We start from the raw sequence: 26,036 nt of genomic DNA on the forward strand, positions 1-26,036 counted from the left end.
ATAATTTTTAGCAATGCTTTATGTAAGCTGCTTAGGATATATCAAATCAAAATAAACTTGAAACTTGACCTCTGTGAAACTAATTTACTCGTAAAGTCATTTAAAGATCGATCACCGTTTTCAAATTGGACAATTAAATGGCCCCACAGTGACCCACAAGGTTTGGATAAGGATTTTTGTGCATCCGGGCCAAGGTCAAATACATCCATCAACAGTACTTTATTTTTTATTCTGCATATCTCCCTATAGCTGTCTTTTTTAATCCTTGCTCTTCATGGAAGCCAGAAAAAACAAAAAACAACCCCCCCCTCCCTCCCCAGAGTTCTTATGCTCGCAGTATAGGGAAGAAACAGGCATGAAATCCCCACTAACACTATCAAAGAACAATGAGCAAACTTTTTGCCCCTCCTCAGACCTTGTGTTAAACCTCAATATTGCACTTAACCTTCTTGTCTTCTAAAAGCTTTAATATCACAGATTTACATGTGTGGTGTGCTAACATCTACCAAGGTTTTGTGCAGTAGGCTCGCATGCAAAACTCATTTCTACATAGGATTCACACAAAATTGTGTCTAGAAGTCTAGCACACTTTACTGCATCGATCCCTGAGTTGGCTAAGTTGAAATGCCTTTTAATATGGAAGGTCCTAGGAGGAATACAGTCCAAAGCATGGTAAGCAGTGAAGAGCCTGTGCAATTTTCTCATACTATTAAACAAAGTATCTACAGTTCTTTACAGAAAGCTCACCCTTTTTAACACTGCAAATCTGTATTCAGTTTACATTTAAAATGCAACATATTTTAAGATTAAAATTGTTTCCTCCCCATTTGGTATCAAAATTTAAACAAAGGTCCTATCGTTTTACTATCTACACACATCAACGCTACATAAAAAGGCTAATTCTATAACTAGGGACCCCCATTTACACATGGCACACACTTAAATATTCATAATGATGGCATATACGCTTTACATATGTGCATAAAAGCAAAAATTCTGCCCAAGTACTATTCTATGAATATTTGCATAACTTACATAGTATGTTTTTGCAAGGGGTGTACAAAGGGCAAAAAAAGCATGTGCTGAAGTAGGCGGGGCTCCTACTACATGTGTAACTTACAGCACACAATGAATTAGGTGCATTTAGGTGTTCATACTTGCAAACACCTGAATATTAATCATAGAACCTAGGCACCTATGTTCCTTTATAGAACATGCTTATACTGTGTCTCTAGTTATAGAACTGCCCCTAAAATGTATACACGCATACGTCCCACCATGCATACTTGACGCATATTAACAAATGGATACATTTTATGTTGGTTTCAAACCAGTGCCAGCCAGACAAATGGAAATAAGCAGAAGGGGTAAATAATTTACATAGGAGGCAACTTTAATGCTGTAGTGCACTTATAAAAAAAATGTCCATCTCTCCCTCCCAGCTCAGCAGCGTGTTTTGTTTTCATATCATGATTCCGAAGATGCAGAAATTATTGCCTAAATATTTTATACATGTCAACCAGTGCTGCTGAAAAACACTTGTAACGGCTACTTAAGTGTACAATATAATTTTTAAATTAGGTTTACAGCTTTAATTCATTGGCGATTTTGGAAGCAATGTTTTTAAAAGCTATGGATGTTCCCGATATTCGCTTAAAGCGAACTCCATTAAGTGATAGTCTTGGCAGCTTGCACACCTCCATTTCCCACTGAACAAGGTTTTCAGCATGTCCGTCTCCATGGACACAGAAAAGCAAGAAACGTTCCCTTTGTTCATAGTCACAATTATTGGCATCCAGGACCTTGCGAATCTCTCGCATCATGTCATTTGGATCCATGGAACTGGTGGTCTTCATGCTCCAGGTGAACCGCAGTGAACGAGGCTTTGCCTCCTTGTTTTCATCTTTGTGTTCCCCAGAGACATTACGGCTGAAAAAAAAAATTATAAAAGAAGCACCCACATTACTATGTTTAATTTCCTTAAATTCACTTGTCAATGATCAAATTATCATACCGATAAAGCACTTTGCTTTTCAACTGCTGTCATTTATAATGCATCAAGCCTACATTTTTAAAACTTTACTGTAAAGTTAAAATAGAGGTATTATTTCTAATTCTTAATATATCCCAACATATCCAGTATTTTGGCATCTGTACAGTGTACAACCGAGTAATTTTATCATACACTCTAGGTGTTTTTCCCCCATCTGTCCTGGCAAGCTCTCAACCTACCTATGGGGCAATGGAGGGCTAAGTGACTTGTCCAAGGTCATAAGGAGTGGTACTAAGATCAAAACCACAATCTTAGGGTGCTGAGGCAGCAACTCTAACCATTAAGCCACAGTTGCACCCAGGCCATACTGCACCAATTATATATTTAATTGTCCAATAGTGCTACAGGCAGTCTCCGGGTTAAGAACAAGTTAAATTTTTAAGGCTGTTCTTAAGTCGGTTTTGTATGTTACTCAGAACATGTAGATTTTAATTATCCCGCTTATCTTTGCTCCCAGCTGACACAAGGGCCAACTGTCCCCCAGTGTTCCCTCTAAGGTACAGCATATACAACCACACACTATTTTTAATGTGGCCATGCATCATTTCTGAATCTGCTATAGGAGAAGTGTAGGAATCTATGCCACTGGAAATACTGCTTAGTGAAATCAAATGAAGATGCAACCATGTTCTTAAGTACGAGTCGTACTTAAGTTGGGTGTCTGTAACTCGGGGACTGCCTGTATTGGCAACAGCATAATAGTATCTTTCAGCTGAAATTTAAGATAGGTAAAACAGTGGATCTAAAATGTAACAAAGTATATATGAGTGAATTACTAATGGTTTACTATATATGGTCTGCAAATAAATCAGTTGTTTTGGTAAGTTATCATCTCAAGGGTCGATTCACCTATTTTGATATCAGAAACGTGACTGAATTTAGATAAGCTGAACAACAAAGGAAATCTGCTTTCCCGTAACAGATATTTTCTGCAGATGGTAAGATCAGGCATACAAGTGGGTGACATCTAATGAAGTCAAGATGAACATCTTTCCCAGAGCTCAAAACTGCTATAAAGTTCTTTGCATGCCCAGCCCTTGCCACATACAGCATCCTCTTAGTTTCCTAAATTTAAAGTTTAGGATTCACTCTCAGGAAGGAGGTTGTGCCTGATTAATCCTGCCATCTATGATGACATCTGGTACAGGTAATGCAACTTTGCCTTTTCTGTCAACAAACAGGACTGAATACAAGTACACAAGTGTGGCGATTCACACAAGTTCAGGTTTGTTCTCTAATTTAAGAGAAATGTTCTACTGCTGTATGAGGTTTTATTAATAGAAAAACTTATAAGGAAAGATTGTGAAGTAGGATGCAAGGACCAGGTAGATGCTTTGCAGATACATTCTAGTGAAGTAAATTATTTCACGAGCTATAAGCAGTTTGGTTGTATTCTGAAGAGGTTCGACACCATTTGCAAGGGAATAATAATGATTTGAATACATAATGTTAGCTAATTAGCAGGCACATACTTTGCCACCAAACAAATAAACTAAGATGAAAAGGACTGGTCTTTCCAGCCCAGAGTGTAAAGTTTCCTCATATAGATGCCTGAGGCATAGGTCAAAATGGCAAGCAACACTAATCTTCTCTGGTATGAAAGAACATGATTACATCTGGTAGAAACTTTGGGTTATCTGTTAACGACTTTGTGATGGAATTGCAGAAGGTTCATGTATAACAGATTCTTTTGGCTGAGGTAACTACCACAAATAAAAGGTAGCCTCCAAGTAACACACTTTAGAGGCAAGGATTCCATCAGTTCATGAGCAGAAAAAATCATATGCAATGAACTGGTAGTTACTGTAATGGAGGTTTCAAGAACATGGAGACAAGTGGATACTGAAAACATGAAACTCTGTCTATGCAAGCTTAGATCTTTAAAAGTGCTCTGAGTTTTGGGAACAATGTCCCACCCTGGCATTGGATGTTGTCATCCACTTGTGTGCTCAATTCAATCCTACTTGTCTATATAGAAAACTATTTGCTATGCAAAGCTGGAGAAGCAGCACCAAGGAAGCTGAATAAGAATGAAGGTGGCAAAGACAGCATTTCAGGCACATGTGACCTAAGCTGTAAGGAGAAGAGACTTTAGATTTAATTCACACAAGGCAAATTATATCCAGGTGCAGTAGGTACTTTCCTGTCTCCAGAGCACTTACAATCTAAGCTTGTACCTGAGGTTATGAAGGGTTAAATGACTTGCCTAAGAGCACAAGAAGTTGCTATGGAATTCAAACTGGGCTTCTCTGGGTCTCAGCCCACTGCTCTAAATAGGTTCCTCATCCTCTTGACTAATATTAGCAGCTTCATTTCTCAATGCATGGACCTCAAATAAGTGTTCGAGGCTTGTGCAGTTAAGGCAGAGCTTACAGGAATGGGGCAGGGACAGCAACAAAACTCACGGGGACTGAACGGAGAAATTGAGTTCCTGCAGAGATGGGGACAAATTTGTCCGTGTCATTCTTTAATTCAGAGTCTTCACGTATCCACCTCCACCAGGAGACAATTTCATGCATCCATAAAGTTGAATTTCTTTACATTAGCCTTAAGACTATCCCTTCACTTTCATCTTCATCCTATATCCGTTGTTTACAATTATCCTTTGTCGCCTTCCACAGTCCGTCAGTCAGTCACTTTAGGGCCCATTCAAGTGTGCTCAATTTGTTTATAAATTGCTTATGTGGAATCACATCAAAGGCTTTGCTTAAATCTAAGTACTCTATGTTGACCTTTATCCCTTGATCCATCTCTTTGGTCAACAATCAAAAGCCTACCTCTTGTAAAATCATGCTACCTTGGGTCCTGTAATCCACTGGATTCCAGAACACACATTATCCTCTGTTTTAGAAGTATTTCCATTAATTTCGTCACCATGGAGAGCAGGCCAAGAAATATGAAGATCCTAATCTCCTCTTTAATTCTGCTTTTGTAAAAAGACGTCTGCCTTTCTTCGGTCCTTCAGGATCTCTCTCTAAAGCAGCATTGAAAAGGTCAGACAGTGGAACTTCTAGAACTTTCCCAGGTTTGGATAATTTCCTAAAAGAGAAGTTCATAGGCCATTACTGAGATGGCTTGGGCAAATCAACTGCTTATCCCTAGTATAAATCCCTAGGATAAAATCTGTTTTACTCCTGGGAATCGTGCCAGGTACCTGTGATCTGGGTTAGCCACTGTTGAAACAAGATACTGGGCTTGATGGACCTTCTGTCTCTCCCAGTATGGCAATTCTTATGTTCAGTATCCTTGGATGTGTTCCATCCAGCCTTGTCAGTATGACTATCCTTAGTTTAGCTAGCGCTTCACCAAAGCAGTCTTCTGAAAATCATTCAAGGTCTACTTCACTCACATTCCTATTTGTGTCCTACTTATTCTGAATTGTATATTTTAGACAGAATGTGACAAATATATAAGGGTGAGAAGACTTGAAAAGTACTGTTCATTTTTTGGTGATCATTTGTGTCCTTTTTGTTTTTCCATAGGTTTAGCTGTATATGGCGGGACTGAAAGTGCAAGGATATAGGGTTAGTCTACAACACACATGGGCAAACTACGGCCCATTTAGTTTTTTAATCCTGTCCGCCGACCATCCAAACTCTGCCGACCACAAGCCCTATATACCTCCCTCCAGAGAAGCTTGAGGCCGGCAGCACTCTAACAGGCTGCTTCGCGGCCTTCTCTCAAGTGCCGCATCACTGATGATATCATCAGTAACGCGGCACACGGAAGGCCCAGACGAGAGAAGGCCACAAAGCAGCCTGTTTAGAGTGCTGTCGGCCCTATGCTGCTCTGGAAGGAGGTATGTAGGGTTCGTGGTCAGCGGGGTTCAGATGGTAAGGAAGGATGGTGGGTATGCAGGGGTTCAGCTGCATGATGAGGGTGGGTGCTCAAGGGTTCTGCTGCACAAGGGATGGGAGGGATGGAGGGAGGGAAGGATTGAAGCTGGGCGAGGGTTCTGCTGCACAAGCGATGGGAGGGAGGGAAGGACAGATGATGGGCAAGGGTTCTGCTGCACAGGGGGATAGGAGGGATAGATGGGAAAAGGTTCTGCTGCACAGGGGGATAGGAGGGATGGGAGATAGAAGGATGCTCTTGGTCCGGCCCCTCTGTCAAATTTAAGAAGCCATTGTGGCCCACGAATCAAAAAGTTTGCCCATCACTAGTCTACAATGTGAATACTTGCAAGAGTTCTTATGAGAAAGATATGAATTTGAAGGGGGTGGAGAATGAGATGAAAGATGTGTGAGGATAGTGTGCTTAGATGGTTATGCAGTAGGTATGATGTTCAATGCAGGTTCCAGACAAATAACTTCACTGTGATATTTTCCCATTCAGAGAAGTTTCTTGCTTTTACAGATTTTTTTGGCAACCATTTTCCAATACCTTTTTATGTTTATTTTTTATTCGATATCCCACAATTACTGAAGGTCAAAGCGGTTTACAGAATAAATATAATAACAAAGCATAGAAAGGAATACCAAATCATAAAAGATAGGAAAAGGTTTACTTCACTCACACAACAGAAACACTCATCAAAAATTCAAGCGCTGTATCGCTTATAACGGTCCCTTCGCAGTTCAAAAAAATGAAAAAAAATTGTTATGACAACGGAACATTAAAGACTAGCTGAATAAAATGTGCTATGAATAAGGATTTAAACTTTGGAAAGACCTGTTCAGCGTGGATATATGGTGGGATAGAATAAAAATGTTTAAAGATAGATGAAAAGAATGCATAATAATACAACAAAGGCTAGCTCCCACGAGTTTTAATAGAAGAAAGCAAAGATCACATTTTTTCCCAAAGTAAATAATGGAAGTTAGGAAAGTAAAAAGGAAACTGGATTGACTTGAATTTACTTAGCCATGAGCAGAAATATCTAGGAAGGCTGTGCTTATGTGCTCAGGCCCCAAGGACATTTTCTGAACAACAGAGTTTGAACACACAAATAGCAGCAGACTATATACCTACAATAGTTTAAAACCTGATATTTGGCTGCTACTGGCCTCCTGGAGATCAAAACCTCTGAGTGAATCGACCCCTGAATGAACAGCCTATGCTGTAGTACAGACAATTCATAACAGAAAATTGTCCCCCTACTCAAGCAGACTACTACATACATATTATATAAAACAAAATTGAGTACAAAATGACACCAGTAGACATTTTTAAACAAAAATGATTACCCTCACCTTGAGCCCTCATACCTCCCGTTTCTCTCAGATTCAGATGGCAGCCTCATTGAAAAGAATGCAGAAGCAAAAGCAAGTGGGAAAGAGAAGAGAAATCTTACACTAGTGCACTATTGCCCAAAACATGCCATAATTTGGTAAGTTAAATGACCACCAGAATTGCACGTTAAATCATTTTTGCTTAATATTTACTAAACAATGCCATCTAAATTTCAATTTGACATAGTTATAAAATAGAATTAACTATGCAATAGGATTGCATAAAATAATAGCGCTATAATATGGATTATCTGCTTATCTGATAATTATTACACAAAATAGTAGTACTAAATGATTATTTTCCATCACCTAAGTTTTCCAGAAATTTGCTAAAAGCATTAGAATTGTTTTGAATAATTTAAATCAAAATAATCCAAAGCAGACAAGAGTTTGTTATTTATCATTATACATAAAAAAATACCACAACTACATATTTATGTTCTTGCCCTGATATCAGAAGTGCTGAGATTGCTGACTAATTATTAAAAGTACAGAATAAGCAAATGTAGTAAATTTTGGCAAAAAGATACGACTTAACAAAAATGGTAAGTGTGGGAATGTATCAGTTTGTAGAAATGTGTCATACAAAGTCCACTCCAGCATGAGATTCTGAACTACAGCATCCTAAAAGCACACACAGAGGGTAATTCTATAAGAGGGTGCCTATTTTAAGCTTATTCTATAAAGCTGTTTCTTAACTTGGTCCTAGGGTACCTCCTGCCAGTCAGGTTTTCAGGATATTCACAATGAATATGCATAAACTTGATTTGCATACACTGCCTCCATTATATAGAAATTTCTTTCATGCATATTCATTGTGGATATCCTGAAAACCTGACTGTAAGGAGGGTAACCCTAGGACCGAGTTGAGAAACACTGCTATAAAAGAAGGTAGGTAGGTGTCTATTTTTTTTTTTATACAATAGCAGTGCAAGTGGCTGATAAAGCACAGTTACTTACCGTAACAGGTGTTATCCAGGGACAGCAGGCAGATATTCTCACATGTGGGTGACGTCATCTACGGAGCCCCGACGCGGACAGCTTTTCAAGCAAACTTGATTGAAGCTTTCAAGTTTGCTAGTACTGCACCACGCATGTGTGTGCCTTCCTGATCCACTAGAGGGCGCATATCCTCCTCATGGTCCTCAGTACAGATAGCTAGCAAAGAAGCCAACCCCGGGGAGGCGGGTGGGTTGTGAGAATATCTGCCTGCTGTCCCTGGATAACACCTGTTACGGTAAGTAACTGTGCTTTATCCCAGGACAAGCAGGCAGCATATTCTCACATGTGGGTGACCTCCAAGCTAACCAAAAAGGGACGGAGGGAAGTTGGCAATCCAAGAAAACAGATTATACAAAACCGACTGGCCAAACCGGCCGTCGCTCCTGGACAGAGTATCCAGGCAGTAGTAGGTGAAAGTCTGAACCGAAGACCAAGTGGCAGCCTTGCCAAACTCCTCGACAGGCGTCGACCTGAGGAAAGCTACAGAGGCCGCCATCGCTCGGACTCTATGTCCTGTGACTCGACCATACAGTGCGAGACCCAGCCCGAGCATATGAAAAGGAAAAACAAGCAGCCAACCAGTTGGACAAGGGGCGCTTGGAAACTGGGCGTCCCGATCAATTAGGACGAAGGACAAAAAGAATGAGGAACCGTCCAAGGAGACTGATGTGCGTTGAAGACAAAAAACCAACGCCCTCTTACATTCAAGAGTGCGAAGCGCCACCTCGCCAGGAGACGAGTGGGGCTTCGGAAAAAAGGCCGAAAGAACAATGGAAAGATCGCATGACCACCGAGTCATGAAGAAATACAGGAAAAGACGGGTCCACAATCAGAGCTAACAGCTTGCCGATTCTGCGAGCAGACGTGAGAGCAACCAGGAATACCACCTGCCAGGTGAAGGAATTCAAAAGAGCTCCATCAAATGGAGATACCACCAATTGAGCCAGGAACACACAAAGATCCCAACCACCGGAGGGGCTTTGAGCGGAGGATGTACAATGAAGAGATACCTCATAAAGCGGGAAACCGTCGAAAGGACGGAGTCCCATTCATCGGCCGATGAAAGTCAGCAAATGCACAGAGTTCTCGAATAGATGTAGATGAGAGACCAGACCGAGACAAGGGCAACAAATAATCCAGCACCAAAGGCAAGGATGGCAGAGAAAGAATCCATGCGGTGCTCAGCCCACCACTCAGCAATTCAGGCCCATATCTGGGAAAAGCCTTGCCGAGTGGAGATCCTTCGAGAGGTCTCGAGAACACCCCCACCGACTGAGAGAAATAGAAGGAGGGAGGCATGTTGCGAGGAACCAAGCTGATAAGTGTAGAGACTGCAGATTGGAATGCAACAGAAACCGTACCACTGAGACAGCAGAGACGGGAACATCGGTAGAAGCTGAGTCTCCCTGACACGCTGGAGGAACAGGGAGAACCATGGCTGCGAAGGCCACAGAGGAGCCATCAAGATCCTGGTGGCGCAGACCGACAGGAGGTGCATCAAAGACCCGAGATTTAGAGTAAAGGGAGGGAACGCATAGAACCCGCCCATTCCATCGAGAAGAAAGCATCCACCTCGATGCGAACTCGGTAGAACATCCTCGAGCAAAATCGCCCAGTGAGTGAGGGGTCAAGCGAACAGCACTACCAGTTGGGTTCCCCATCGAACAACCCCCTGCCGCAGAGTCTGAGAATGGAACCACCATTCATGCGGCTTAAAAGGGCGACTCAACGCGTCCAGCAGACAATGCTGCACGCCTCGGAAATACACCGCCCCAAGAAAGAAGCAGTGATGTAACGCCCACTGCCATTGACAAAGGGCTTCCCTGCAAGGTGACAGGGAACCTCTACACCCTGGCTAGGTCACCGAATACATCGCCACCGAGATGTCGGGACGCACCAGGACCCCACTATCTTGCAACCAATACCCCGACAATGCAAATGGCCTGGAGCTCCAGCAGATTGATGTGGCTGCGACAGTCCGCACTCGGCCAAGGACCCTGAGTCCGAAGGCCGTCGCCCATGCCGAGGAGTCCATCGGCAGAACCTTTTGATGCGGGAATACGAAGAGGTGGCCCACCAACGAAACAAGTGTGTCAAGGAGGGAGGCACCTCAATGTGCTGGGAAGCGGGATCCCGATCCTGCCATCACTAAGATGCTCGTGTCCAGCGGGGAACACGAAGATGAAACCAGGCGAACCTCGGGACATTCACCGTGGAGACCCCTGATCCCAAAAGGATCAGCATCAGCTCGGCCGAGGCCGAAGACCGCTGAGACACCAGCCGACACAAGCGCCCACCGGCAGCCTGCCGAGGCAGAGGCAGAAAAGACCGGAGGCGGACCGATGACAGAGGGCCTACCCTCCGGCATAAACAAACAAGGGCCTCCTGTGAGGCCGAGACAAAGATCCAGGTCCGCCCCGACGGATACCCGAGACTGGGGCGGGCTGAGTCAGACCCACTCCCGTACTAGAACTAGTGCAGGCCTCGAAGGGCCAGACGCAGATGGGAGGAAGGAAATGCCCGACCGACAGAAGGGAGGCTATACTCCCGGTGCGTAGACACGGAGACACCCCTCCCGAAGGGAGGGGAGGAATCCCCAGAAGGAGAGCCGCCCAGAGGCTATGCGAGAATAGACAAAAAGACGACCAGGAGTCGCCGAAGCCGGCGGCTAACCCCAACCCCGGCGCTGCAGCAGCTATTGCGGCTGCTGCGAAGGAGGCCGAGGTAACACAAGGAAGGTATTCGGAGGCCCCCTCCGGAGGAGTCCAAACCCCCGGGGCAGACAGGATTCAGCTGAAGGCGTCCCGATAGGTCGCGATCTGAGAGGCGGTTAGTGGCCACCGCAAGAGAGGCCTCAATAAGCGCTGAACTCACGCAAGTAAAAACGGCGAGACGAGCCTGGAGGCTCGGAACCTCAGCCACACTCGGCGCCAAGCGAGAGGCCGCATGGCGGGAGCAATAGAACCGGAGCAGGGAGAGAGTCTGAACCCTCTCGAACCGGAGCCGGAGACGCCCAGGTGCAAACCCGCAGTCAACACCGAGGCCCAAAACCCAGCCGCTGCCGTGGGAGAAAGCCCCCAGCGACGTTGCTGCATCAAGCCACAGTCGACTTCGAAACACAAGGCCATAGTCAACCACAGGGCACAAAGCCCCAAGCGACGTCAAGTCACAAAGCCCCCGTCGACGGTACGAAGCCTCAGCAACGACGAGGCACAGAGCTCCAGCCGACGATGAGGCCCCGAGCCTCAGTCGACGTCGAGGCACAAGCCTCAGGCGACGTCGAAGCACAAGCGTCAAGGGACGCGGAGCACACGGCCGCAGCCGACGTCGAAGGCACAAAGCATCCGCCGAGACACCCAGCCTCCGTCGACGTCGAGACCTCAAGCCCCAGTCGACATTGAGGCAGAAAATCCAAGCACAAAGCCTTAGACGATGTCGAGGCACCCAGCCGCCTTCTACATCGAGGCGCAAGGCCTCAGGCGGCGAAGAGGCACAAGCCTCAGGCGACGTCGAAGCACAAGCGTCAAGGGGCGCGGAGCACACGGTCGCAGCCAGCCTCCGTCGACTTCGAGACCTCAAGCCCCAGTCAACATTGAGGCAGAAAATCCTGCACAAAGCCATAGACGCCTTCAAGGCACGAAGCCCCAGGCGGCGGCGAGGCACCAAGCCCCACGCGACGGCGCGGCACCAAGCCCCAGTCGACTGCGAGGCACGAAGCCCGGTCGACGTGGAGGCCCGCAACCTCATGCTACGTCGAGGCATGAAGCCTCCATCGACGTCGAGGCACGAAGCCTCCGTCAAGTTTGAGGCACGAAGCTCCAGTCGACGTCGAGGAACGAAGCTCCAGGCGATGTCGAGGCACATCGAGGGTCAGAAGGCAGCACCGTACCAATGAACTGGTAAGAAAGGAGCAGCAGTGTGCTCCATAAGGGCAACCTCGATCTGAGTATTCCCATGGAAGGAGGCACGCTCAGAAGGTCTCGTAGAGGCGGGCACGACTGCCCTCGATGCCTCAGTCGACGTCGAGGCACGAAGCCTCAGTCGACGTCGGGGCACGAAGCCCCAGTCAAGGTCAAGGCACGAAGCCTCAGTTGACGCCGAGGCACGAAGCCCGGTCGACGCCGAGGCACGAAGCCCCAGTCGACCTCGAGGCACGAAGCCTCAGTCGACCTCGAGGCACGAAGCCCCAGTCGACGTCGAGGCACGAAGCCTCAGTCGACGTCGAGGCATTAAGCCTCAGTCGACGTCGAGGCATTAAGCCTCAGTCGACGCCGAGGCACGAAGCCCGGTCGACGCCGAGGCACGAAGCCCCAGTCGACGTCGAGGCACGAAGCCTCAGTCGACGTACGAAGCCTCAGTCGACGTCGAGGCACGAAGCCTCAGCCGACGTCGAGGCACGCAGCCTCAGACGACCTCGCGGCACGAAGCCACAGTCAACGTCGAGGCCCGAAGCCTCAGTCGACGTCGAGGTACGAAGCCTGTCGACGTCGAGGCACGAAGCCTCGATCGACGTCGAGGCACGAAGCCTCAGTCGACACTGATGTACGAAGCCTCAGTCGACGCCGAGGCACGAAGCCTCAGTTGAAGTCGAGGCAGGAAACCCTCATCGACGTCGAGGCACGAAGTCTCAGTCGACGTCGAGGTACGAAGCCTGTCGACGTCGAGGCACGAAGCCTCGATCGACGTCGAGGCACGAAGCCTCAGTCGACACTGATGTACGAAGCCTCAGTCGACGCCGAGGCACGAAGCTCCCGCCGACGTCGAGGCACATCGAGGTTCCGAAGTCAGCACCGTACCCATGAACAGGTAAGAAAGGTGCAGCAGTGCGCTCCATAAGGGCAACCTCGATATGAGTATTCCCATGGGAGGAGGCACGCTTTGAAGGTCTCGTAGAGGCGGGCACGACTGCACTCGATGCCTGGAATGCCTGAGACTCAGCCGATGGCATTACCGAGGTAATGCAGCTAGAAGACAAAAAGAAAGCAAGAAGACTTACCAAGGATCGAAGCTACTCAGTCCGATTCCCACGAAGGAACAAGGGTCCCGGCCATCCTGCTCACACGAGGTGAGCCCAGAGAGAGGCCAGGGAAGAAGAAAATACAGCTGCAGCCAAATGAGGCCTAGCCGCATGGCTGAGGCCCAAGAAGGGCCGGCCGGATAGAAACACAATAAAAAGTCCTTTTTTTTTTTTGAAAACAAAGAAACACACGATCAAGTAACAGCGCACAGCGACTCCCTAACAAAATAAAGAAGTCGCGGTGCTAGAAAGGCACTTAAAGAACGGAGAGAAGAGAGACAGGGCTTTCTGACTCCGCGGAAAACTAAGAACTGAGGACCATGAGGAGGGTATGCGCCCTCTAGTGGATCAGGAAGGCACACACATGCGTGGTGCAGCACTAGCAAACTTGAAAGCTTCAATCAAGTTTGCTTGAAAAGCTGTCCGCGTCGGGGCTCCGTAGATGATGTCACCCACATGTGAGAATATGCTGCCTGCTTGTCCTGGGATAATACACTTATATCTAAGGTGTGATCACTTACACTGGTTTAAATATCTGCACCTAAATTTTAGGATATGAATTAAGATAGAATTTTATAATCTAAACATGCACTTATGTGTTCTGCCCTTGCTCTACCATACTTAGCCCAGCAGCAAAATATATGCCATCAAATCATGGCATGTACTTTCACAGTAAGGAAAGATTAGGTTCTTACTCTGATAATCTTCTTTCTGGTAGACAGACACTCTATTCCTGAACGTGGGGGTAGTCAATCCCTTCTTGTGAGAATTCTTGTAGGGAGCTTTATTAGCATTGTTTTGCTCCGTCTTCTATCCTTCTGGGCTGTCCTCTAATTTCTCAGTTCATACTAAAGCAAATGGTCAGTCCTGGAGAGGAAATAGAGAGAGATTCAGGGACACTCCCTGAGAGATATATCTGTTCTGCTCATATCATTAAACATAACCAAAAGTAACTATTTCTAATTCATAAGGTGAAAAATAAACAAGTCACCAACTTGAGCGCAAACCTGCAATGAGTGTGGAAGATTTTATAGGTACCCCCTAGCCTCTTCAATGTGGAAGTCATGTCCTCTATCCTCGTCAAGGCTGACAAAGAAACAAGATGTACAGATGCCCTAGCATCTCTGAGGCAGTAAGCAGGCAAATGACCATCTGACAGGGTGGGCTTCAGGAATATAATGTCAGTATATCATAAATAAGATTATCGAGGTACGTAAGAACCTAATCTTTCCTTCTAGTGCGACAGACTCCATTTCTGAATGTGTGGGACATATCAAAGCAGTCCCCCAAATTTAGGATGAGACAGATGAGCCTGCTGTCAGAACTGGAGATCCAAATATGGAGTCCTTTTTGGCTGCCATGTCCATCCTGCAAAACTTCGTGTGAATGTTTGGAAAGAAGACCAAATGGCAGCTCTACAGATTTCTTCTGGGGACACTGATGAAGAGTCCACCCATAAGGAAGTTACACTTCTAGTAGTGTGCGCTTTTACGGATATAGGCAGACATTTTTCACTTCCGATATAGGCTGAAGAAATGGTCATATAGATACATCTTAAAATGGTTATTTTTGAGGCTAGTTGACTTTTATGGGAAGGCTCCAGCCAATACAAACAGATGATCCGACAACTGAAATAATAATAATAATAACTTTATTCTTGTATACCGCATTACCATGGACGTTCTATGCGGTTAACAGATGAAGAGAGTGTACATTTACAGCGAAGTTACATTTTCAGCAATGCTACATTTACAGTGAAGTTATTATTACAGCAAAGTTACATTTGAGATGAAGATACATTTGCTGTGAGTTACATACAGCGGTGAAACATAAGGCAGTGTTACATATGGCGGTGTTACATACAGCGATATTCAATAAGGTAGAGCAGAGGCATTTAGAATGAGGGGTAACGAAGAGGAGAAGGTTAGCTGGATTGAGTGATCCTTTTGCTAGGCCATTTAGTGGCTAAAAAGATAGGGGGAGTCGGAGAGACTTGGGTAAGTTGGGATTAGAGGAGGTGGCAGGGAAGAGGGGGGAGAAGTTAGAGGAATTTGTCAAATAGGTAAGTTTTGATTGACTTTCTGAACATTAGATAGGTGGGGGAATTGGAAATGAGGGTTGTAAGGCATTTGTTCCATTTGCCCGCTTGGAATGCTAGGGATCTATCGAGGAATTTCTTGTAGAGGCAGCCCTTCAGGGAAGGGAAGGAAAACAGGTAAGTGTTTCGTGTGCGAGAGGGGCCTGCAATTTCGAGATGCTCAGATAGGTAGATTGGTGAAGAGCCTGCTAGGGTTTTGAAGCAGAGGCAGGCGAATTTAAAGATGATCCTTGCCTCTACCGGCAGAGAGTGGAGTTTAATGTAGTAGGGGCTGACATGGTCATGTTTTTTGAGGTCAAAGATGAGGCGGACGGCAGCGTTTTGGACTATTCTTAGACGTTTGATGGTGTTTTTATAGGATCCCAGGTATATGATGTTACAATAGTCCAGTATGCTTAAGATTAGTGATTGGACCAGAAGACGAAAGGAAAGGTGGTCGAAGTGGCGTTTAATGATGCGCAGTTTCCAGAGGGAAGCAGAAGCATTTTTTGACCTAGGCACTGGTATGGTCTTCGAAGGTCAAGCTTCTGTCTAGGAGGACTCCAAGGATTTTTATGGTGGGGTTGATTGGGTAGTCTAGGCCGTTCAATTTCAGGGAAGTGTTTGTTAGTTTGTGGGTAGGACTTGCCAGAAAAATTTTGGTTTTTTCGGTGTTCAATTTTAATTTGAATTGTGAGGTCCATAGTTCTAGCTTGGTGAGGATAGAAGAGGTGAGTTGTTCCGTCTGTTGTGTGAATGAAGTTAGGGGAATGATAATTGTGATGTTGTCTGCGTATATGAATGATTTTAAGTTTGAGTTGGCTAGTGTCCGTGCCAGAGGGGCCAAGTAAATGTTGAAAAGGAAGGGGGAAAGGGGGGAGCCTTGTGGGACTCCACAGGGATTGCGCCAGTGATGGGAGAAGGTTCCGTTGCTGTGGACCTGGTAAGTACGGTTAGTAAGGAAGCTTGAGAACCAGTTTAGAACTTGGCCGGTGATGCCGATGGAGTCAAGGCAGCTGAGCAGAATATTGTGGTTGACCAGGTCGAAGGCGCTGCTCAGGTCGAATTGGAGTACTAGGGCACTTTTGCCCAGTGAGAACAGGTGGAGGAGGTAATTGGTCAGGGTAGCTAAAACAGTTTCTGTGCTGTGGTTTGTGCGGAAGCCGGATTGGGAGTCATGAAGGATGTTGAACTTTTCTAGGTAGTTCATGAGGTCATGGTTAATTAGGCCTTCCATGAGTTTTTGGAAGAGTGGGATGTTGGCGATGGGTCTGTAGTTGGCGGTGGCGGAGATGGGTTCCTTGTTATTTTTGGGGATAGGGGATACAAGAATGTGGCCAAGATTGGTCGGGAAGTGACCAGTGGACAGGCATAGTGAGACCCAGCTGAAGAGTTCGACTTTAAAAGAGGGGGGGAGGGGCGGATTTCATGATGGTGGGTGGGCAATTGTCTAATAGGCAGTTGGAGTTAGCGTATTTTGAGTAGAGTTTGAGAAAAAGGTTCCAGTCTGGGCTTTTGAAGGAACTCCAGATCATGTCTGTTGTTGAACCTACTGTGTCTGCTGCAGGAAGGTTGAATATTGGCTCGGGGCTGGGAGTTATGAGAGACGATTTTAAGGTGTGAATTTTGTTGGCAAAATAGTCTGCTAGGGTTGTGGCGGAGGGCGGGAAGTCTGAGCTGGAACGTTTGTGTGAATCTGTTTCTAGCAGGGAGTTGACTATTCTAAACAGTGCTTTATTGTTTAGAGAAGGGGAGTTAATTAGTTGGGAGTAATGTTTACTGCGTTTTTCGTTGATCCCGCAATAAGAGTCAGCACACATCTAACAATTTCAATACCTGATCACTCTCTCTCGATCCTGAAGGAGTGAAGGCAGGCAAGCCACATTCTTGATTGATGTGAAAGATGGAAACCATTTTTGGTAAGAAATCTGAAATTATGAGAAATGGATCTCTGTAGTACAAAGCCCGAAGTTCAGACACTAGTTGGGCGGAGGTAATTGCTACCAAAGACACCGTCTTGATGGTGATGTCCATCAGGAAAGCTTGCTCCAGAGGTTCACAGGGCACTCTTGCCAGTGCACGGAGGACCAGATTAAGATTCCATGTTGGAAAAAACTGTCACACCGGAGGACGGAGGTGTAATGTACCCTTCAAAAGCCTTGCCACATCTGGATATGAGGCTACGGTGCTCTTATTAATCCTACTACTACTAATCACTTATATAGCGTTGAAAGACATACGCAGCAATGTACATTTTGACATTTATATAGTCCCTGCTCAGAAGAGCTTACAATCTAACTTGAACAGAAACAAAATATAGGGTTGGGGATGCAGAACCCAAGGTGAAAGAAGTTAGGAGTTGAAAGCAATCTCAAAGAGGTGGGCTTTTAACTGGGCCTTGAACACTGCCAGAGACGGAGCACACCATAGGGATTCAGGCAACTTGTTCCAAGCACACAGCGCAGAAAGGACAGTCTGGAATTGGAAGTGGAAGAGAAAAGCACACATAGGAGGGACTTACCAGCTGAACAGAGCTCATGGGCGGGATCATAGGAGGAGATAAATAAAGAGAGATAGTGAGGGGCAGCTGAGTGAGTGCATTTGTAGGTCAGTGAGAGGAGTTTGAATTGTAGTCTGAAACGGATGGGAAGCCAATGAAGTGACTTTAGGAGAGGGGTAATACGAGTATAGCGACTCTCCTGGAATATGAGTAGTGCAGCCGAATTCTGGACGGATTGGAGGGGAGCGAGATGACTAAGCGGAAGGCCTGAGAGTAGCGAGTTGCAGTAATCTAAGCGCAAGGTGATGAGGATATGGATAAATGTTTTGGCAATGTGCTCAGAGAGGAAGGGTTGAATTTTAGTAATATTACAGAGGAAGAAGAGGCAGGTTTTAGCGATATGTTGTATCTGGGCGGTGAAGGAGAGAGGAGTCAAAGATGACCCCAAGATTACAATTTCACCATGCGTAACCTACGAAAAATAAGAAAATTCTTCAACAAAGAACAATACAGGATCATAGTCCAATCCCTTGTACTAGGACTATTGGACTACTGCAACATCCTCTACCTACCTTGTCCAATAAACTTAATTAAACAACTACAGTCCGTTCATAACACAGTTCTCAGACTAATCTATTCACTTGGAAAATTTGACCACATCACCAATGCCTACCTAGACTCACACTGGCTACCCATACAAGCCAGAATCCAATTCAAATTATTCGTTCTATTATACAAAGTAATAAACGGAACTGCGCCTACCTACCTAAACAATCGCCTAAATCGAAACCTTTCACCCAGAATTAGGAGAATTCAGACACCATTCTCCTATCCACCACTCAAAGGTACCCAACGCAAAAAACTATATGACAGCCTCCTAGCTACTAAAGCAGCGAAACTTGACCTCTCCATACAACCTATTGACTACAACAACAGACTTTAAAGCATTCCGAAAAGAAATAAAAGCACTACTATTCAAAAAACATATTCGGTTAACCTAACCTAACATGAATCCCATCATGCTGGAATCTTCTTCTCTATGTCACAAAATAACCTGAAACCTCACTATGTAACTTGAAACCAACTATCTTCTAATGTAATATAATTTCATGGAAATGTCCAGCTATCTCCCAATGTAATGTAACTTCCTGGAAATGCTCAGTTATCTTCCAATGTAACTTGAAACCAACTACCTTCTAATGTAATGTAATTTCATGGAAATGTCCAGCTATCTTCCAATGTAATCCGCTTAGAACCGCAAGGTACAAGCGGAATAGAAATCCGTAATGTAATGTAATTACGAGCAGACAAAATATGAAGGATGAGAGTGTTGTCCACAGAGAAAGAGAAAAGGGAATCGGAGAGGTGGGTTTAGAGGGAACATGAGCAGCTCTGTTTTAGCCATATTCAATTTTAGATGGTGGCAAGACATCCAGGCAGCAATGTCAGACAGGCAGGCTGAGACTCTGGTCTGGGTTTCAGTAGAGATATTTGGCACAGAGAGGTAGATCTGGGAGCTGTCAGCATAGAGGTGATACTGGAAGCTGTGTGTGGAGATCAGTGCTCCTAGACCCAAAGTCAGCATAGAGGTGATACTGGAAGCTGTGTGTGGAGATCAGTGCTCCTAGACCCAAACAGGAGAGCCCCTACAATCTGAAATTTCAGGGTGTCAACTGCTAGGCCTTTTTCTAGACCTTCCTACAGGAACGCTAATACCACAGAAATTGGTGCTGAGCTCGGGTCCTCACTCCAAGTACACAAAGTTTGGAAGCACTGCCAGGTTTTCACATATGCTGCTATAGTTGCCTTCTTCCTACAACTTAGAAAGGTGGAGACCACTCCATCTAAATAGTCTTTATGTGTTAGCTCTGTGCAGTCAAGGGCTATGACGTAAAGACCAAAGTGTTCTGAATCCTGCAGGGAAACTGGACCCTGCGTGAGCAGCCAGGGATGACAGAGAAATCTGAAACTTTGATCCATTTCAGGCATACCACGGTCACCTTGGTCAGCCCCTGGTGTGCTATGATCCTGTGCAGAAGTTGGCCTATCATGGGTCATGAAGGGAAGGCATGAAGACCTGCTTTTGGACAGGGATGCACCAGGGCGTCCAGGCCTTCGTTTCCTGGCTCATATCTTTGACTGAAAAACCAAACCACCTTCTTTTGGCTGTTGATGCCATCAGATCGAATGTTGGGCTCCCAGCAATTCACAATCCATAAGAACATAAGAATTGCCGCTGCTGGGTCAGACCAGTGGTCCATCGTGCCCAGCAGTCCGCTCATGCGGCGGCCCTTAGGTCAAAGACCAGTGCCTTAACTAAGACTAATCTTACCTGTGTACGTTCTGGTTCAGCAGGAACTTGTCTAACTTTGTCTTGAATCCCTGGAGGGTGTTTTTCCCTATAACAGCCTCCGGAAGAGCGTTCCAGTTTTCTACCACTCTCTGGGTAAAGAAGAACTTCCTTACGTTAGCATGGAATCTATCCCCTTTTAACTTTAGAGAGTGCCCTCTCGTTCTCTTTACCTTGGAGAGGGTGAACAACCTGTCTTTATCTACTAAGTCTATTCCCTTTATTATCTTGAATGTTTCGATCATGTCCCCTCTCAGTCTCCTCTTTTCAAAGGAGAAGAGGCCCAGTTTCTCCAATCTCTCACTGTACGGCAACTCCTCCAGCCCCTTAACCATTTTAATCCCTCTTCTCTGGACCCTTTTGAGTAGTACTGTGCCCTTCTTCATGTACGGAGACCAGTGCTGGACGCAGGATTTCAGGTGGAGGCGTACCATAGCCTGGTGTAGTAGAATGATAATAATAATAATAATAATTTATTTTTTTGTATACCGCCATACCCAGGGAGTTCTAGGCGGTTCACAACAAATAGATGAATTACATACAGTGCGATTGAAAAAAGAAGAACATAACAATGCAATCGAAAGGTCAAAACTAGTTTACATTAACAATTTAGGCGAGGGAAGGGCTAATACAGAGCACATACAGTATGTACTGTAAGAGAATACAATTGAATTTATGAGAAGGGGGAACAAAGCATATTACATGAGAGGGGGGAGCAACAATCTTGGAAGGGTGGGGGGGAGGAGGGTGAAAAAGTAAAGGAAGAGGTGGGAAGCGTTGAGGAGAGGGAGGGGAGGGTTAAGGATTTGATCTGTTGCAAAGAAGAGTTTTTGATCTGTTTTCTAATGTGTTTGTGATCCCCTTCTTAATCATTCCTAGCATTCTGTTCCCTTTGAACCAACTGGGCACTAACACCCCCGAGGGACCAGAGGAGACATATCCTGCGACTCGCGCTTCCATCTCCCTTTCACGTGCCATGCAGCATATGGAACACAGGCAATTCTCAGATGGCCATACACTGCAAACTTGGCATGAACCAAGGTATCCTGGCCTGAGTCCATCACACCTGTTTTTAAGCAAAATCAAGTTGTTTTGAGGCAGATAGAGGTTTTCATTTTCAAATCCAAGATGGCAATCTCATCAGTGATTTTAGTGCCAAAAACGGCCTGGGGGAGTGAGAGAAGGAGGGAGATGGAAAGAAGAAAAAGCATGGGAGTTCTGAAGGATCCCTGTAAGTCCTGACATTATTAAACCAGCCAGGTGAAGTGGGATAAGGAAAAACCATAAGCTCACAGAAACTGTTCTCTCTACAAAAACCTTTCTCTCCCCCTGCAACTAGTATCTTATCTCTGCAGCTGATGGAAACAGTAAATTAGCTGTGAAAAGATATTTCACATCATTGACTAAAAAGCATGCAAAGATGGGGAAATGCGCTGTTTTTAAGTTCAATTAGCTTCTGTAGCAGTAAAACTAGAGAAAAAGCAACAGGTCCTGAGGCTGTGGGTATGCTGTGGTTTTACACCAAGGCCCGCCCAGCCAGATACCATGAAGAGATAAACAGACCATGGTCCGAAGATATCATCTAATAGAAAGTGTCAGAGATATTTGCAGTTGGGAGGAGGTCTTGTGCTCGGAAATGCTAATATGGTAAAGAAACAGACATTTCGGGGAATAGGTTAGGTCTTACGGGAAACAGAGTGAACATATAACATGACGCAGGTGAACCAGCCAATAAATGAATGTAGTTAGGCAGTAATGCATAGGAAAGTAGCCAATAAGGATATATCATGTGATGTAGGCCAACGTGGTGTTGGCCACTAAGAAATGTATAAAAACCAGGCCTTTAGAAGGGAGAGGTCAGAACAGACATCAGAGGATCTCTAGGCCTGGAGATCACCTTCTGTTACGCTATATGCTAAATGATTTATTCCTGTAAGCTGTTATTGATTGGCTAAATAAATATATACTTATTGAAACCAGTATATAGCGTTCGAGGTCTCATTACCGAGGTAGGCCTGGACAGCGGCCTACATCCGGAGCTACAATGGGGATTAAAAATTAGCAATTTTTGGATTTTAGAGGTAGGGGAACCTAACTAACCCCAGAACCTTAAAAAAATAAAATAAAAACAATTTCCACCCCCTCCTCCTCCTCTGCCATGCTGTATACGGGGAGCTGCAAGTATGGAAGCTGCAAACAGCTTACAGGGAGAACCTTTGCCTCAACAAACCTGGAATCTGGACTGCTTGTGTTTTCCGATTGCCTCTCAGGCCCAACGAACCAGCCGTAGACCTTGACCCTTACAGGATCACGCATGTTCAAACGAAGAGAGGAAAGCAGTTGGCCCTGATCCTGGAAATACCACTACAGAGCCATTCAGTCTGCACTCAAGTCCATTGTGGACAAACCTGGGGCAAGTCTTGCTCTCAATGGAATGGTCCTGAGCCCCCGAACCTTTAGTACAGGCTATCCAAATGGGTGCACTGCAAAGCAGTCTGCCCCTTGGAAGCAGACCTTCGACCTCAGAGTCTGAACTCTCCCGCAGTCAGAGCTGTCCCAAAACAGGGTTCCTCTGCAGCACCGAAAAGCCTTGCAAATGGTTAGCAAAAAAGACTGAATTTAAATGAAAACAAAAATGAGGAGAAAAGACAAGCGCCTACTATTTTGCTTGTAGAGAGACAATTGAGAAATTGGAGGACAGCTGGGAAGGAGGCGGAGCAAAAGAACGTTTATGGATCTCCCTACAAGAATTCTTGTGAGAAGGGATTGACTACCTACATGTTCAGGAATGGAGTGTCTGTCACACTAGAATCAGTATTCTGAGAGACCATTTGCATGCCTTCTTGCTGCCTAAAGGACTAGGCAGTTCTTTACAGAATTATCCCCAAAATGCATTAAGACAATGAAGGCGGCAAACACTTGTGAACAAATTTAAAACTTGTTACTAGAAGTAATACTGCAAAGCTACTTCATTCATTTCAATTGAACAATTTCTCTCCTCTAAACTTCACTACCATGGCATAGCATTTTATAACACTGCACATTAAAAGACCAGACTACTGCTAAGCAAATCTGGAATCAAATGAATTTGCTTAGTAAGGTAGGAGATACAATTGGAGTACTCTGATGTCACTACCTCACGCTCCTTTTAATACTGTACTTCAAACATTTGTAGAAAAGAGTATTAAGTAAATGTTGGCAAAACTAGAGACGAGACATTAAATGGTCACCTTATTAATTCTACCACGACTAGATTTTTAATCTCTTATCAAAACCTTGCCCATGCAGTAAAGGTGTTAATATTCCTGTATTTTGGAAGGTAGATCAGATGTCTACTGTACTGTTCCCCGTGTTTTAGAAGCAAGACAGTTTACAATCCTTCTGACACAAAACTGCTTTCTCAGTGCAAGATATGTTCCAGAGGAATTAAATAGCTCTTCTATGTTTATGTCCAACAGCTGAACTAGATATTGGCATCTTTACCTAATATGGATTCAGACATATAAAAATGGTTTTATAAATAGTTTTTTGTACTGTTATTTGAACAGAAATAGTCTAACATTTGTGAACCATACCCTGTATTTAATAGCTCTCTTGTTTTGAAAATGTTTTAAGAGAAACTTCTAAAATGTACATATGTTTAAAAAAGCAGACACATTAATGAATTGGTTACCCATTTCAAATGTTTTCTCCTAGTTGCTTTTCATCATGTTTACCTCAACATGTATGTAAAAGCTCTGAATTCTTATAAGGCATGAACTACTGCTTTTATATGGAGAGATGTTTTTCTGTTGAATCCATAAGACAGTAGGAGTGATGCTCTGAAAATGCAAAGATACCTGTAGCAAGTGTTCTCAGAGGACAGAAGGCATATATTCTCACATATGGGTGATGTCATCCATGGAATCCAGTACAGACACTACTAAGTGCATTGTCACTTTAAATCTTTAGGCAGTGCCACACTAGATTCTCTATAGCCTAACACCACTGGGAAAGCTAAGGTCCACTGGGAATCTCTCAAGTGGAGGCAAATCATGGGTGTGATTTGCAATGTGGAAGCCATATGGTACAACCACCATAGCATTTGCTGAGCTGAGACCTGTTTGCTGCACTGAACCTGAGTGGTGATGGAAATGAGTGCATCTGCCCGTATCTGAGGCAGGTAGGCTTCAACCTGAACAGTATCTAGCAAGGCTCCAATGTACTCTAATTGCTGTATTGAGAGTAGGTAGGACACAGGGATTTATGAGCACTTTCTTCTGAAGTGTTCTTTGATCTGCTAATGGTCCAGGTAGGGAAATGCTCCCAGTCTGCTTAGTGATGCTGTGACTACTGCAAGGCATTTTGTTAATATTGTGAGCATGGACATGAGGCCAAATGGCAGAACACGATATTAGTACTGTAATTTCCCTACTTGAAATCCAAACTACCTTCTGTGACTGGGACGTTTCTGGATGTGGGTATAAGCATCTTTTAAGTCCAAAAAACATAGCCAATCAGTTTCCTGAATCATGACAAGAAGGATGCCTAGTGAAATCTTCCTGAACTTCTCCGACAAGATATTTGTTCAGGGCCCTTAGGTCTAGGATAGTATGAGGAAGTACTTGGAATAGAATCTCTTCCTTTCTTCCACCTGGGGGAACGGGTTAGACCAGTGGTTCCCAACTCTGTCCTGGAGGACCACCAGGCCAATCTGGTTTTCAGGCTAGTCCTAATGAATATGCATGAGAGAGATTTGCATATAATGGAAATGACAGGCATGCAAATCTGCTCCATGCATATTCATTAGGGCTATCCTGAAAACCCGATTGGTCTGGTGGTCCTCCAGGAAAGGGTTGGGAACCACTGGGTTAGACCATTTGAGCCTTTATTAGGGAGGAGAGTTCCTCTGCAAACAGTGTCTGATGCCGAGAGCTGAATTTTGCTGCTTTGTCAATTTGGAGGAGGTTGAAACCAACTGAATGTAATCTTCCTGGACTATTTGCAGAACTCATCAGTCTGAGGTTACAAGGGGTCAACTTTCTTAGAAAAAAATTCAGCCTCCCTCCTACAGGTAGATCATCTAGATCTATGCTCTGCAGGAGCAAGCCAAAAGCTTGTCCCCTTAGATTGGCAACTTGTTTGGGGCTTTTGTGGCCTATGCCACTGAGGATAGGAGCAGGGAAGCTAGACCTGTTGCTGAGGATGGGGTGAAGGAGAGAGCCTAGTCCTTTAAGAGTAGTGAACACTAGTGCTGCCCGATTCACGATTCAAATCGGTTCACCGATTCACTTCGGGTGAATCGATTCGAATCGATTTAAAAAAAAAAAAAAAAAAAAAAATTGGCTTCCCGATTCGGACCTTCTTCCATTGCCCCCTACAGCAGGAGCGGCAGCGCTGCTCTTGCTGGCTGCTGCCACACCTGTTTAAGAGGGCGAGGAGGGAAGGTAAGTTGGGAAGTGCTACGTCGGGCTTCCCACTGCGGTCCCGCCTCTCCTCTGACATCAGAGGAGGGGTGGGACCGCGTTCAAAAAGCTGTGCACGCGCAGCTGCTCAGTTGTTCAATCTTCTCCTCTGACGCAACCAGAAACAGGAAGTTGCAGCAGAGGAGAAGATTGAACAACTCGAGCAGCCGCGCATGTGCGGCTTTTTGAAAGCGTGCGGCTGGGTGAAAAAGAAAGCCGGCAAACTCTGCATCTAAGGTGAGGTGGAGGGAGATGGCGGAACGCTGCGATCGGGCGGGTGGGGGCTGCTGGACCGTGCGATCCTTGATTGCCTCACTGCGGAGACATGACCATTCACCGCTCCACGGGGCGATGAATGGCCT

The 26,036-nt window shown here is 45.1% G+C and overlaps 1 protein-coding gene across 5 annotated transcripts in view; it reads right to left on the reverse strand.

The window, feature by feature from the left end:
* Positions 1-449: 449 nt before the first annotated feature.
* MARK3 (microtubule affinity regulating kinase 3) overlaps positions 450-26,036 on the reverse strand; it is a 184,123-nt gene continuing 158,536 nt past the window's right edge. For 3 of the 5 annotated variants that reach the window (XM_033951301.1, XM_033951297.1, XM_033951298.1), the window contains 2 exons: positions 7,246-7,290; positions 450-1,929 (listed from right to left, as the gene is read on the reverse strand). In XM_033951301.1, the coding sequence (XP_033807192.1) occupies positions 1,584-1,929; positions 7,246-7,290 (391 nt within the window). In that variant the 3' untranslated portion in view covers positions 450-1,583. The remainder of the gene's footprint in view (positions 1,930-7,245; positions 7,291-26,036) is intronic. The other 2 variants (XM_033951300.1, XM_033951299.1) reach the window with 1 other exon arrangement.

The sequence above is a fragment of the Geotrypetes seraphini genome, chromosome 7 (assembly GCF_902459505.1).
Source record: "Geotrypetes seraphini chromosome 7, aGeoSer1.1, whole genome shotgun sequence".
NCBI lineage: Eukaryota > Metazoa > Chordata > Amphibia > Gymnophiona > Dermophiidae > Geotrypetes > Geotrypetes seraphini.